This window comes from Chrysemys picta, chromosome 12 (assembly GCF_011386835.1).
Source record: "Chrysemys picta bellii isolate R12L10 chromosome 12, ASM1138683v2, whole genome shotgun sequence".
Classification (NCBI taxonomy): domain Eukaryota; kingdom Metazoa; phylum Chordata; order Testudines; family Emydidae; genus Chrysemys; species Chrysemys picta.
The window spans coordinates 25,532,724-25,546,613 of record NC_088802.1 but is presented as its reverse complement, the minus strand read 5'-3'; the positions used below and the strand labels follow the sequence as shown (position 1 = coordinate 25,546,613).

At 53.3% G+C, this 13,890-nt stretch overlaps 1 protein-coding gene across 6 annotated transcripts in view; it reads right to left on the bottom strand.

The window, feature by feature from the left end:
* The window catches only part of LOC101951488 (zinc finger protein 692), a 38,115-nt gene extending 24,877 nt beyond the window's left edge, over positions 1-13,238 (bottom strand). Inside the window, exons 1-7 of one of the 6 annotated variants that reach the window (XM_065562325.1) lie at positions 12,968-13,238; positions 11,863-11,913; positions 10,636-11,333; positions 8,281-8,407; positions 7,172-7,223; positions 6,650-6,784; positions 2-130 (exon numbers count right to left, since the gene is read on the bottom strand). In XM_065562325.1, coding sequence (XP_065418397.1) covers positions 2-130; positions 6,650-6,784; positions 7,172-7,223; positions 8,281-8,407; positions 10,636-11,333; positions 11,863-11,913; positions 12,968-13,088 — 1,313 coding nt within the window. In that variant the 5' untranslated portion in view covers positions 13,089-13,238. The other 5 variants (XM_065562327.1, XM_065562328.1, XM_065562326.1 and 2 more) reach the window with 5 other exon arrangements.
* Positions 13,239-13,890: the final 652 nt, after the last annotated feature.

Genomic DNA, 13,890 nt, shown 5'->3' with positions numbered 1-13,890 from the left:
CCTGGATTGCACCGCTTTCTCCTCAGAGGGGCTGCCATTGGCTGGACTCGTCTCAGTAGACAGCTGCGCACTCTTCAGGGGTCTCTTGCGGTTCTTGGTTTGGCTTTGTTCTCTTTTCAGCTCAGAGTCACTGGATGGACGAGATGGACATAAGAACTGGTTACAACCTGTGAGAGGCTCTCTAATGGCAGGTGAAGCTAGACATGGGAAACAGAGGGAAAGCAACTCAATGCCACCCAGGAAGAGGCATACAGACTAAAAGCATCTCTTCCAAGCCAGCGCTAAAAGAATGAATGTATTATTCCATGTTCACATCAAGTTAGAGCTGAGAGTTTAGTCACACAACAGTCAGGGTTAGATATGTCAGAGCAGCTTTCCCTCTGCAGAGTATGTTTAACAAATGGGTCTCCCGTTCCCAGTATCAGGACAAAGTCGCAAGGAAGATTGGGAGGAAGGATGGGATTGTAGCTAAGGCACAAGACTGGGTGGCAGAAAACTTGGGTTCTGTTCCTAGCTCTGAAACTGAGGCCTGGTCTACACTACGAGTTTAGGTCGAATTTAGCAGCGTTAAATCAAATTAAGCATGGACACGTCCACACAACGAAGCCCTTTTTTCCGACTTAAAGCCCTTTAAACCAGTTTCTTTACTCCACCTCCGACGAGGTGATCAGCGCTGAAATTGGCCTTTGTGGGTCGGATTTGGGGTAGTGTGGATGGAATTTGACGTTATTGGCCTCCGGGAGCTATCCCACAGTGCTTCATTGTGACCGCTCTGGACAGCACTCTCAACTCAGATGCACTGACCAGGTACACAGGAAAAATCCTGAGAACTTTTGAATTTCATTTCCTGTTTGCCCAGTGTGGAGAGCACAGGTGACCACGCAGAGCTCATCAGCACAGGTAACCGTGATGGAGTTCCAGGATCGCAAAAGAGCTCCAACATGGACCGAACGGGAGGTACAGGATCTGCTCGCCATATGGGGAGACGAATCAGTGCTAGCTGAACTCAGTAGCAGTAAACGAAATGGCAAAATATTAAAAAAAGTCTCAAAGGCCATGAAGGACAGAGGCCATAACAGGGACGCACAGCAGTGCCGCATGAAAATTAAGGAGCTAAGGCAAGCCTACCACAAAACCAGAGAGGCAAACGGAAGGGCCAGGGCAGAGCCGCAAACATTCCACTTCTACGCGGAGTTGCAGGCCATGCTAGAGGGTGCAGCCACCACTACCCCAACTGTGTGCTTTGACTCCATCAATGGAGAATCACGCAGCAGGGAAGCAGATTCGGGGTACGAGGAAGATGATGAAGACAATGAAAATAGCTCACAGCAAGGAAGCGGAGAAACCGTTTTCCCCAACAGCCAGGACATGTTTATCACCCTGGACCTGGAACCAGTAATCCCCGAACTCACCCAAGGCGTGCTCCCAGACCCTGAGGGCACACAAGGGACCTCTGGTGAGTGTACCTTTGTAAATATTACACATGGTTTAAAAGCAAGCATGTTTAATGATTAATGATTAATCTGCCCTGGCAATCGTGGCCAGTACAGCTACTGGAAAAGTCTGTTAATGTGTATGGGGATGGAGCGGAAATCCTCCAGGGACATCTCCAGAAAGCTCTCCTTCATGTACTCCCAAAGCCTTTGCAAAGGGTTTCTGGGGAGGGCTGCCTTATCCCGTCCGCCATGGTAGGACACTTTACCATGCCAGACCAGTAGCACGTAGTCTGGAATCATTGCATAACAAAGCATGGCAACGTATGGTCCCGGTGTTTGCTGGCATGCAGACAACATCCATTCCTTATTGCTCTTTGTTATCCTCAGGAGAGTGATATCATTCATGGTCACCTGGTTGAAATAGGGTGATTTTATTAAGGAGACATTCAGAGCTGTCCGTTCCTGCTCGGCTGAACAGAAATGTTCCCCGCTGTTAGCCAAGCGGTGGGGGGGAGGGGTGATCATCCCAGAGAATTGTGTGTGTGTGTGGGGGGGGGGGGGTTAGTTGGGTTAGTGCTGCACGTTAACCCGGAAACAGCAGCCCCTCCTTTTACATTGCAAACCCATTTTAAATGGCCAACCCAGCGGGTGCTTGGTATGGGAAATGAGGGCGCTGCTGTTTGAAACCATTCCCACATGTTATGAAGGTTAAAAAAGCCAAAGGACTGTGGCTTACCATGGCTGCCTGCAAGCCGAATTCTGTTGCCTGGCACTGCCTGGCACTCACACCAAACCAGCAGGCCCTCAATATAAGAGGAAAAATGCGACCTTGTAACGAAAGCACATGTGCTGTGTAATGTGAACAGCAAAATTTAACGTAAAAGAGTGTACCCATTGTTCTCTAAAATGTGTCTTTTTTAACCACCTCTCCCTTCTCCTCCACCAGCTGCAAATGTTTCTCCTTCACAGAGACTAGTGAAGATTAGAAGGAGAAAACAGCGGACTCGGGATGACAGCTCCAGATGTCCTCCCACGCTGACAGAGCACAGCAGAATGTGTGGAGGCAGTCAATGTCAGAGTGCAAAAAAGCACAATATAAACGAGAAGAGAGGTGGCGGGCTGAATCGCGTGCTGAAGAGAGCAAGTGGCAGGCTGAAAAGGATAGGTGGTGTCAGCTTGCAGACAGAAGGCAAGAGTCGATGCTCCGGCTGCTGGAGCATCAAACTGAAATGCTCCAGCGTATGGTTGAGCTGCAAGAAAGGCAGCAGGAGCACAGACCGCCGCTACAGCCCCTGTGTAACCAACAGCCCTCCTCCCCAAGTTACATTGCCTCCTCACCCAGACGCCCAAGAATGCGGTGGGGGGCCTCCGGCCACCCAGCCACTCCACCCCAGAGGATTGCCCAAGCATCAGAAGGCTGGCCTTCAACAAGTGTTAAAGTTTTAAAGTTTTAAACTGCAGTGTGTCCCTTTCCTTCCCTCCTCCCCCACCCCTCCCGGGCTACCTTGGCAGTTATCCCCCTAGTTGTGTGATGAATTAATAAAGAATCCATGAATGTGAAGTCACAATGACTTTATTGCCTCTGCAAGCGGTGCTCGAAGGGGGTTGGAGGGTGGTTAGTTTACAGGGAAGTAGAGTGAACCGGGAGGAGCGGGGGGAAGGGTTCATCAAGGAGAAACAAACAGAAGTTTCACACTGTAGCTTTGCCAGTCACAAAACTCGTTTTCAAAGCTTCTCTGATGCACACCGCGCCATGCTGTACTCTTCTAACCACCCTGGTGTCTGGCTGCGCGTAATCAGCGGCCAGGCGATTTGCCTCAACCTCCCACCCCGCCATAAATGTCTCCCCCTTACTCTCACAGATATTGTGGAGCGCACAGCAAGCAGCAATAACAATGGGGATATTCTTTTCGCTGAGGTCTGAGCAAATCAGTAAGCTGCGCCAGCGCACTTTTAAATGTCCAAATGCACATTCCACCACCATTCGGCACTTGCTCAGCCTATAGTTGAACAGGTCCTGACTACTGTCCAAGCTGCCTGTGTATGGCTTCATGAGCCATGGCATTAAGGGGTAGGCTGGGTCCCCAAGGATCATGATAGGCATTTCAACATCCCCAACGATTATTTTCTGGTCCGGGAAGAAAGTCCCTTCCTCCAGCTTTCGAAACAGACCAGAGTGCCTGAAGACGCGAGCATCATGTACCTTTCCCGGCCATCCCACGTTGATGTTGGTGAAACGTCCCTTGTGATCCACCAGGGCTTGCAGCAGCATTGAAAAGTACCCCTTGCGGTTTATGTACTCGGTGGCTTGGTGCTCCGGTGACAAGATAGGGATATGGGTTCCGTCTATCGCCCCACCACAGTTTGGGAATCCCATTGCAGCAAAGCCAACCACTATGACCTGAACGTTTCCCAGAGTCACTACCCTTGATATCAGCAGGTCTTTGATTGTGTTGGCTACTTGGATCATAGCAGCCCCCACAGTAGATTTGCCCACTCCAAATTGATTCCCGACTGACCGGTAGCTGTCTGGCATTGCAAGCTTCCACAGGGCTATCGCCACTTGCTTCTCAACTGTTAGGACTGCTCTCATCCTGGTATTCTGGCGCTTCAGGGCAGGGGAAAGCGAGTCACTAAGTTCCATGAAAGTGCCCTTATGCATGCGAAAGTTTCGCAGCCACTGGGAATCATCCCACACCTGCAACACGATGCGGTCCCACCAGTCTGTGCTTGTTTCTCGGGCCCAGAATCGGCATTCCACGGCATGAACCTGCCCCATTAACACCATGATTTGCACATTGCTGGGGTCTGTACTTTGTGAGAGGTCTATGTCCATGTCAATTTCCTCATCACTCTCGTCGCCGCGCTGCAATCGCCTCCTCGTCTGGTTTTGCCTTGGCATGTTCTGGCTCTGCATATACTCCAGGACAATGCGTGTGGTGTTCATAGTGCTCATAATTGCCGCGGTGATCTGAGCGGGCTCCAGGATCCCAGGCTATGGCGTCTGGGCTGAAAAAAGGCGCGAAACTATTGTCTGATGGAGGGAGGGAGGGGCGAGTGACGACATGGCTTACAGGGAATTAAAATCAACAAAGGTGGCTGTGCATCAGGGAGAAACACAAACAACTGTCACACAGAGTGGTCCCCCCAAAGACTGAACTCAAAACCCTGGATTTAGCAGGCCGTTGATTGCACGGAGGGAGGGGGAAGCAAATGAATACAGAACAAATCTGGTCCATCTATTTTTTACATCTTAGGCTGGCAGCAGATGGTGCAGCATGACTGATAGCCATAGGCATCTTCTGGGTGCTTGGCAGAAGATGCTGCATTATGACTGCTAGCCATCATCGTCAGGATGGTTCAATAGGACTGCCGGCAGGACTGAGTCTCCAGGAGACAAAACATGTCTGCCCAGGTGCCTCTGACCGAACTCACTGAGGAGTACGACGACGACGGATACCAGTCGTAATACGCCATCCACTGCCAAAAGGCAAGGAGCTGCTGCTGTATAGCAATGCAGCCCCATGTCTGCCAGCACCCAGATCGCCGATGACGGTTACCAGTCATACTGCACCGTCTACTACCAAAAGGCAATTAGCTGCTGCTGTGTAGCAATGCAGTACCACGTCTGCCGGCACCCAGATGACATACGGTGACGCTGAGCTGAGCGGGCACCATGCTTGCCGTGGTATGTTGTCTGCACGGGTAACTCAGGTAAAAAGGCGCGAATCGATTGTCTGCCGTTGCTCTGATGGAGGGGGAGGGGCCTGACGGCATGTACCCAGAACCCCCCGCGACACTGTTTTTGCATCATCAGGCATTGGGATCTCAACCCAGAATTCCAATGGGCGGCGGAAACTGCGGGAACTGTGGGATAGCTACCCACAGTGCAACGCTCCGGAAGTCGATGCTAGCCTCGGTACTGTGGATGCAGTCTGCCGACTTAATGCACTTAGAACATTTTATGTGGGGACACACACAATCGACTGTATAAAACTGATTTCTGTAAAACCGGCTTCTATAAATTCGACCTAATTTCGTAGTGTAGACATATACTGACTCTCTGTGTGGGTGAAATAAGGGGCCTTTGTCTATCAGATCCCCCTTGTGGCAAGATGGGGAGCTACACCAACTTGGCTCCAGCCCCTAATGCTATCACACCCAACTCTGTGTTTGTCAAGTCCTTATTACAACCTGACTTTTCCTGTCCAGATCCTCAGCAGTCTCTAGCTCCTTCAGGGTGATGGGGAGTCAGAAGTTCCATGGCTCTAGTAGGCGTTAGTCAGCCCTCGGTCTCCTGCGTTTAGAACCTTCTTCTCCATACACCCCTGGCTGGAGTACGCAGGGGAGCCCAGGCCAGCCCAACTCACCGGGTTCAGCTCAGGGCCTGTTTGGATCAGCCAGAACCAGTCTTTGTCAGCCCCTTGCTGCTACCTCCTGCCTCGTCCCCTCTGTAGGCTTGCCCCGCTTCTCTCTCGTTGGAGTGTTAGCCATTCACCAGCCTGCTAGAGGGCGGTTCTCTAGCAGCTGCCTTTCTTCTCAGGAATTCCCCTTCTAACTGAGGTCCTTAATTTTTTTATCATGCCCAGGTGCTTCCCTGCCTAATTAACTGCCTCTCAGTACCCTTGGGTGAACCTGAGCTGCTTCATTCCCCATTGTGGAGCCCGTAAGAGGTGGGCTGGGCCCCTGAGCCTTCAAAGGGCCATTTACCTTCTGACAGTACAGTGGGCAAATCCCTTCCCCTCCTCTTACCAGTAATGAAAATAAAGTCCAGACCCTGGGGAATTTACAATTCCAGGGCCGGATTCTGATCTCACTCACACAACTGAGAATTAGAAGCATATGCTCTCAGCAGTTGTGTTTATGAGCATCCCAGGGTACCACAGCTGCATGTGAAATCAGAGTGAGGCTTTAATTATGCCAACAAAGTGTTGGCAACCACAAAGTAGGGAGGGGGTGGGAAAAGGCAGAGATCCAGGAAAAGCTATGGTGAGAGACACCTTGTTCTGTACATGCCCTGTGGGTTCCTGGGTTAATTGTTAATTAACGGCAGGACCATGGAAGGCAAAGGGACAGAAGAGCAGGACTGTGGCATTACGTCAGAAAGAACATACACAGATTGTTCGTAAAGTGCCAGACTTCGGTCCAGCCTGGCAGCCCTTCAGAGAGCCATGCAGGCAGCTCCCTCCCAGCCCAGCTCTAGCTTCCCTTACTTGTCCAGTGAGGGGTGGTAATTCTCATCTCGCAGGTCGCCAGTGTAAGTGAGGTCATCTTCCTTGGTGAAGTCTTCTTCCTCATCCTCTTTGGGCTCAGGCACCTCCTCTGGTTTATCCTCCAATCCTGGTGCACTGCAAGAATCAAATGTCAAGAGAGCGGGTTGGAGCCATGGCTCTGAGGGGAAGTCTCTGAGAGCTCTGTGGCTCCTGATCCCACCATCTCTCCTCACAGCCTGATGGCCATCCTGCCTACCTGTCCCTGTCAGTCACTGGCCTCTTTGCTGAAGCTGTTCACAACAGGGCTGATGCGTAATAATAGGGATGGGGCAAGACTGCCCCACTGGGAACTGGCTTGAGAACTCAGCTGTTATTTTCACACCGGAGGTTGTCAGATGGGAGTGACTCTGGGTCATCGCAGTCCTGGGGATACAGGACAGCTCCTCTCTAGTCCCAGGAGCACACGCGCAGGGGATAGGTAAGCACCAGGGACAGATGAGGAGAAGAGCCACCGTCACTCACCTCTCCGGCTCTATCCCTTCCATGCCAGTCTCTGCCTCTGTAGGGAGGGGAGCTGTAGGGAGAGAAACTAGGTGAAGTCAGTTGAAGGGTGAGATGGAACCATGAAGCTGAGATCTGCAGAGAAGGGACGGGGAAGGAAGGAGCAACTGCAATGGTGGGAAAGACGGTGCAGGGAAGGTTTGGGAGGAGAGAGGAATGCAGAGTGAGAAGGCCCCGAGGAAGGGAACTAAATCCTCATTCAGGGTATAAACCAACCACTAACAGGCCAGAGAAAGGGGACTAGGAAGAAACTATAAACAAGTTGTTCCATAATTGTCCAATAGGGGGTTTCTTCCCCTCTTATGAAGCACCTGATACTGGTCATGGAGGGATAAAGGGCTAGATGGACTCCCCCTTTCCTCGGAGCCCTGGGGATCCGAGACCCACGGCTCTTCCCCTCATTACAGCCAGGAGATCATGTCGGGTTTGGGAATGAAAAATCCTGCTAAGGGGGAAAGACCATGGTGGGATGGGGGTGAATGAATGGTTCGTGGAATGTTTGTTACAAAGAAAGTTCCATGACTTAATCCGGCCCCTCCCCTAGGCTGTGGGGTGTGGCACTGGCAGATGGACATGGGAGACCCTTCGGAAGAGTCGGACATGCTTCGCCTCCTGGAGAACACTTTGAGATCTGCACACGCCAGGTGACCCAGGCACAACACTCATATCAAACCACTTAGGCCAGATACCGGGCTGTAGCAGGGAATGAAACTTTAAACACAAAAGACTTCTCTTCGGAAAATGAGATTTGGTTGAAAATTATTTCATTTGCAAAACAGTTTAGCTTTCAATTCCATTTTTAGAAAATATTTTGAAATGGTAATTCTTTTTTGGGAGGAAGAACAGAATTTTTTTAAAAAAAATCTTTAGTTTAGAAATTGTGTGGAATTGCCACCTTCTGCCAGAGTTCTACTTTCTCCTGCCTGTCCTTTTCCACCTGAAAAGAGCGGGAGGGAAGTCAAAGAGCGAGAGAAATTAATAGTGAAGTATTACTTTGAAGGGTTAAGCACTGAACGTGATATTTGTGGACAGAAAGCTTCTAATACCCAAGGGAACAAGGAATCCCTTACCCAGCGAGGTCACGCTCTTGTAATTCTCCTGCATGACGTCCCTGTAGAGGGCTCTCTGACTGGGGTCCAGCACAGCCCACTCCTCCTCCGTGAAATACACAGCCACCTCCTCGAAGGTCACCGGCCCCTGAAACAACCACAATCCCCACTCAGGACTTGTTCCCCAGCCACAATCCCACCTGCCCCAGACTGTTCTAGTTTCCTGTCTACTTTCAGTAAGGCTTATAATACCCATAATCCCCAAGTTAGAATCTCGTCCCTACTGCACCCATGTGCTGTTAAATGGCTCATTCACTCCTAGGTCTAACATCTCCCCATGCATCATTCAGGCCTCTCGCCATTCCCTCTGCTCATAGGCACTGACTTCTATTTTTCCCGGTGAGTGCTCCGCCCGAGGCCCCATCCTCACAAGGCTCTGCCCTCACTCTGCCTCTTCCTGCCCCCTCCCACAACTCCCCCACCTGCCCTTTGCTCGCTCCTCTCAGCCACCTTCCCCAAGGCCCCCTGCCCGCCCGCTGCTGGCTCCTCTCCACCCTCCCCTGAGGCCCGCCAGCCCGGGGGCCCCGCTAAACAGCTGATTGGCAACCAACCCCGGCCCACCCAACAGCTGTGGCTGGTGGGTGCTGAGCCCCCCCTATTTTTTTTCCGTGGGTGATTAAGCGCTGGAGCACCCATGGAGTTGGCGTCTATGCATCTGCTACCTAATGCACCTTCAGTCTCCCAGGATGAGGGTCACTTGTTAGTATGTGAAACTGAGGTGGTTCTCACTGGGTTCACAGGGACTGACCCAGCAAATCTATGGAAGCTCCTTAGCTGGAATTCCTCCAATACAAGCTCCAACAGGTGCGAGATGGCTCAGTCCACAAGGTTAATTTCTCTCTTTGGTTCCTTCCATTCCCTCGGGGGACCATCCCACCCTGTTGTGCTGTTTTATGCATATGTTGCTGGTTTATTTTTGAGAATCTTGGTGCCCCTAACCCCTCCTCCCCCAAGTTCTGGACAAATTGAAGTGTGAGGGCAACAAACCATCACTTGAAACCTTTAAACTTCTCATGGGCCACTGTCGGAAGACAGGATACTGGACTAGATGGACCTTTGGTCTGACCCAGAGTGGCCACTCCTATATTCCAGAGCAGAAGTCTCTTTGTAAAAGATGGGCTCTAGTTGAACCACAAGTTGCTGGGTTCTATGAAGGCCTCCTGGGGTGGGATTCTCTAGTTTGGGTTACGCAGGGGATAAGACTAGAGGATGATACTAATGGTTCCTTCTGGTCTTAAAATACAGGAGTTATCTTTGGCGTGCTGGTCATGCCAACATTTTCCCAGCAAGCCCCTGCACCCTGTGCTCCATACTGCCTGACTCAGGGGAGGCGCTGCCTGTGAAACTCCACCAAGCCACGACGCTGCTTATTATGCTAGCCGCCATCACCTCCCCATTACGCTGTTCTATGCAGCTGTTGCCTCATCTTAAGACAGTGAGCATTTTGGGGTAGGTGCTGTCTCTTGGTTCTAAGTTTTCACTCTATCCAGCACAATAGGGCGGGGGTCCCTAGGTCCCTAGCAATTCACAAAGTAAATAATAACTATACCACTGCTGCTGACGTGCATGCACTTGCCCATGACCCCTCATGCAGGGCGCACAGCGAGACTTGCTGGGCTAGGATTTTGCTGGCTCGGCCAAGGTCTCAGATGGGACGTTTCCATACGAAGACCCTTCCTCTCATCTGTGGGACCTTGTTCAGGCTGAGGCCTGCACAGCTGGGATGGTTGGGAGAGGGGGGCGGGAGAGGCGGGGCCCTCCATGGCCTGACCTCTTCCCCTAAAGCCCCGTCCCCCAGCCAGGCCAGCAGCTGGAGCCCAGCCGGGGAGCTGCGGACCCTCCACCTGCCCGGGGTGGGGGAGCTCAAGAGCAGCCCCTGGCCTGTGTCCCCGCCCAGGGCAGGTGAAGGGCCCACAGTTCCCCACAGCTGCACACATGGCTCTTACCCCAACCCGGTTCCGGCCGGGGCCTCGAAGCCGCAGCCTGGCCATGGTAAGAGCCGTGAGGGCAGTTGTGAGGAGCCGCAGACCCTCCACCTGCACGGGGCTCCACCTGCTGGCCTGGTTGGGGAGCAGGGCCTCGGGGGGGAAGAGGAAGGGTAGGGGTGGGGCCCATGGCGAAAAGTGGATGTGCCATGGCCCCCTGGCTCACCCTATTCCAGCACCCCTGCCCCACAGCAACATATCAGGAGGGTGTGGGGGGGCGATATTTTATCCTTTGATTTCCCATCAGACCCGTCTCTCCCATCATCCCTTCTCAGCCCCCTGCCTGGTTCTGCTCCCTCAGCATTTCCCCATCTTGCGTCGTTTCAGCTACCTGAGCAGGCTGGGTCGGCTCCTCTTGCCCCAGGCAGGCTTCAGCCAGCACAGCCGCCTCCTCGCTGCTGCGGGGCTCCCTCGCCGTCACCCAGGCCCGCACGTCCGCCTGAAGAGCCCCCAGGAACTGCTCCCGCACGACGACGTCCACGATCTGCTCCTTGGTGCGCTCCCCGGGCCGCAGCCAGAGCCGAGCAGCCTGGCTGAGCCGGGCTAGCATCTCCCGGGGAGCTTCTCCGGGCCGGGCAGCGCCTGAGCGGAACTGCAAGCGATGGGCTTCCTCGCTGGTCTGCTCTGAAACGGCTGCCTTGCCCTCGGCACAGCCCCTGGTGGGGCCTGTCCCCATGGAGCCGCAGGTTTCAAGTGCCTCCCGGGTGAATGAAGGAACCTCGTCCCCATGAGGCCAGTCACGGGACGGCACCACCTGCTCAAGGCCAGCAGTGTCTGCCCCTTCTCGAGACCGGGCAGGTGTCTGCGCCGTCCTCAATGGAGAATCTTCCCCCTCCAAGCATCCCAGCCAGGACTGGGACGGCGTCCGCGGGGACAAGGGCCAGCCAGGGCTCTGCTCCTCAGCCTCTCTCTCCTCCCTCTTGGGATGCTGGATGGGTATCCCACAACGACCTTCCCCCAAGGCAAGGGGTTTGCCCCACATCCCAGCCATGGCGATCTCCCATTGCACCTGGTCCTGCTGGGAAAATGCTGGGGTTGAAAAAAAATTGACCAGCTCCACACCAAGTCTGTCACTGCAGCCGAGCTGATGGGGCTGTCGCCTTAGCGCGGGTGCTGGAAACTCATCACACTTTTATATCCCGAGGTTCAACCCTCACAACCCACCCAGGCGGGGGGTGGTGGGAGAAGGGTTGTGGTAGTCTCCAGAGCAAGACTCAGAAGCATGGGTGCTGACCCACAGTGGGCAGAGTGGGGGTGGGACTTCAGGGGAGGGGGCGGAGCCAGGGTGGAGCACTCCCAGGGAAAAATAAAAGTCAGCACCTATTCTTGCTCACAAGCTGGGGGGGGAGGGATGGATGAGAATAACCACAGCACCTATGCTATAGTTTTCTTCCCAGTGGGCCTGTTCCTATAAACCAGGCTCCAGATCATGCAAGTCCCAGCACAGGTCTGCCACCCCCTGCTGCCCGCTCACCCCCATCTTCTTCACACACACCCTGCGTTTTCTGCCCCTCTCCCTCCAGGAGGAGACCCCATACGTTCCAGAAAAATCCCCTACCTGAGCTAGTTCCACGGCAGCCATTTCCCAATCCGGACGTTATTCTGCAGCCTGTCAGGGCGAGAAGGGAGGTTTCAAATGGGCCTTGGCACCATTTCATGCCCCGATTCCCTCCTGGCTCCTTCCCTGCAGATGCCCTAGACATGGGGCAATCAATACGCGGATGGCTGGCCAGACCCGGCCTGCCAGATGCTTTTGAAGAGGACCCCAAAATCTTTTTTATGTATTGATTGTTATTGTTGCTATTTTTTTATATGATTCTCTCTAGAGTCTGGACCTTGATGAAGAAATTTGGACCCGGACAAAAAACAACTCACTTCCCCTGACTCTGTGCCCCACTTTATTATACCACAGACCCAGCCTCTCCCTCCAGGAGTGAGCGCATTTCCACCCACAGTCTGAACCAAACCCGAGGAAGGAGCAGAACCAAAGGAGCCGCTCTGGGGGATCCCCCCTGACACTGTCCTCAGGGCAGCGCATCCCCGCAGCAGCGCGGGGACCAGGCAGAGGCAGGAACTGGCGTTTCCTCTCGCTGCTCCTCACCTTGTCCCCAGGAAAGTCAATCTGCCCCGTGGTGCTGCAGGGGATGGGGCTGGGCAGGGCTGGGTGCCGGGAACCTCCCTCCCCACTGATTGCTCCTGCAGCCCCTGTCAGTCTCTGCCCCTGTCTCCCTCCTGCCCCCTCCCCTCGGGCTGGGAGACTCGGTCTCTGGCCCGGCCCGGGGCATTCGCTCTCCCGGAGCTGGCTCGGCTCCTGCAGGCGCTCAGGGGGGCAGAGCCCGGTGGGTCAGGGAGGGCAGCAGCTCTGGGACTCGCAGACGAGGAGGGGCCGTTGGTGCAGAGTCACTTTCCTGCCCGGCCCCAGCCCATTCCCCCGGGTCTGTCTCCTCACCTGCAGGCTCCGGCTCAGGGGCTGGGGTCGGCAGAGTGGGGTTAATGCGGGTCGCTCAGCTCACAATGGAGCTTGCAGCGGCTGCATCTGACCCAGGAAGCTCAACCCCCGGTCTGCTGAGCAGAGAGAGCAGAGCCCTAGGAGCTTCCCCTCCCTGAGCAATACCCAGAGCCCCCTGGTGGGGAAAAGCGAAGGAAGCCTCCCCCCTGCTCACCCCAGCAGTGCGGACAGAAACCTGGCGGGGGGGATCCGGCCAGAGACTCCTTTTCTCTTCCCTGAAAAGAGAAAAAAAACTTCCAAAGCAAAGGAACCAGAATCAGAGCCCGAGCCAGCATGTCTGAGACCTTTTCCTAGTGGTCTGGGCTCAGAAAACATTCACCAGCAAACCTGGACTGAAGGCCTGGATATACTCCAGATCCACTCCAGTATGAATGCCACCATTTGCCCCAGTAGGCACCCAGACACTATGGTGATGGACACTGCATGAGACCCCTATGGAAAAATAAATGAAAAACAGTATTGCAAGATTGAGCAACAATGAACTACAGCCACTTTACTCCTGGAGGAGAGTAGCCCACACAGGGGCTTAATGTATTACTTTATGTGAATTTATTACCTGTCACATCTTCAGTCAATTCATAATACAGCTTGTCTACAAAGGGAAATTAATTTGGATTAAAGCAGGGTATGAATTTAAAGTCCAATAGCTAGACCTGATCAATTCTCCGTGTGAATGTTCATATTCCAGAATAAAAGCGTTTTATTCCAAACTACCGTAACCCACTTGTGGGGCCAGAAAGCCACCTTCATTAATACTTCCTCTGTATACTTGTGAATTAAGCTAATATAGGCCTGGTCTACACTACGGGTTTAGGTCGACTTTAGCAGCGTTAAATCGAATTAAGCCTGGACACGTCCACACGACGAAGCCCTTTCTTTCGACTTAAAGGGTCCTTTAAACCGGTTTCTTTACACCACCTCTGACGAGGGGATTAGCGATAAAACCGGCCTTTGCGGGTCGGAATTGGGGTAGTGTGGACGGAATTCAATGTTATTGGCCTCCGGGAGCTATCCCACAGTGCTTCATTGTGACCGCTCTGGACAGCACTCTCAACTCAGATGCACTGACCAGGTAGA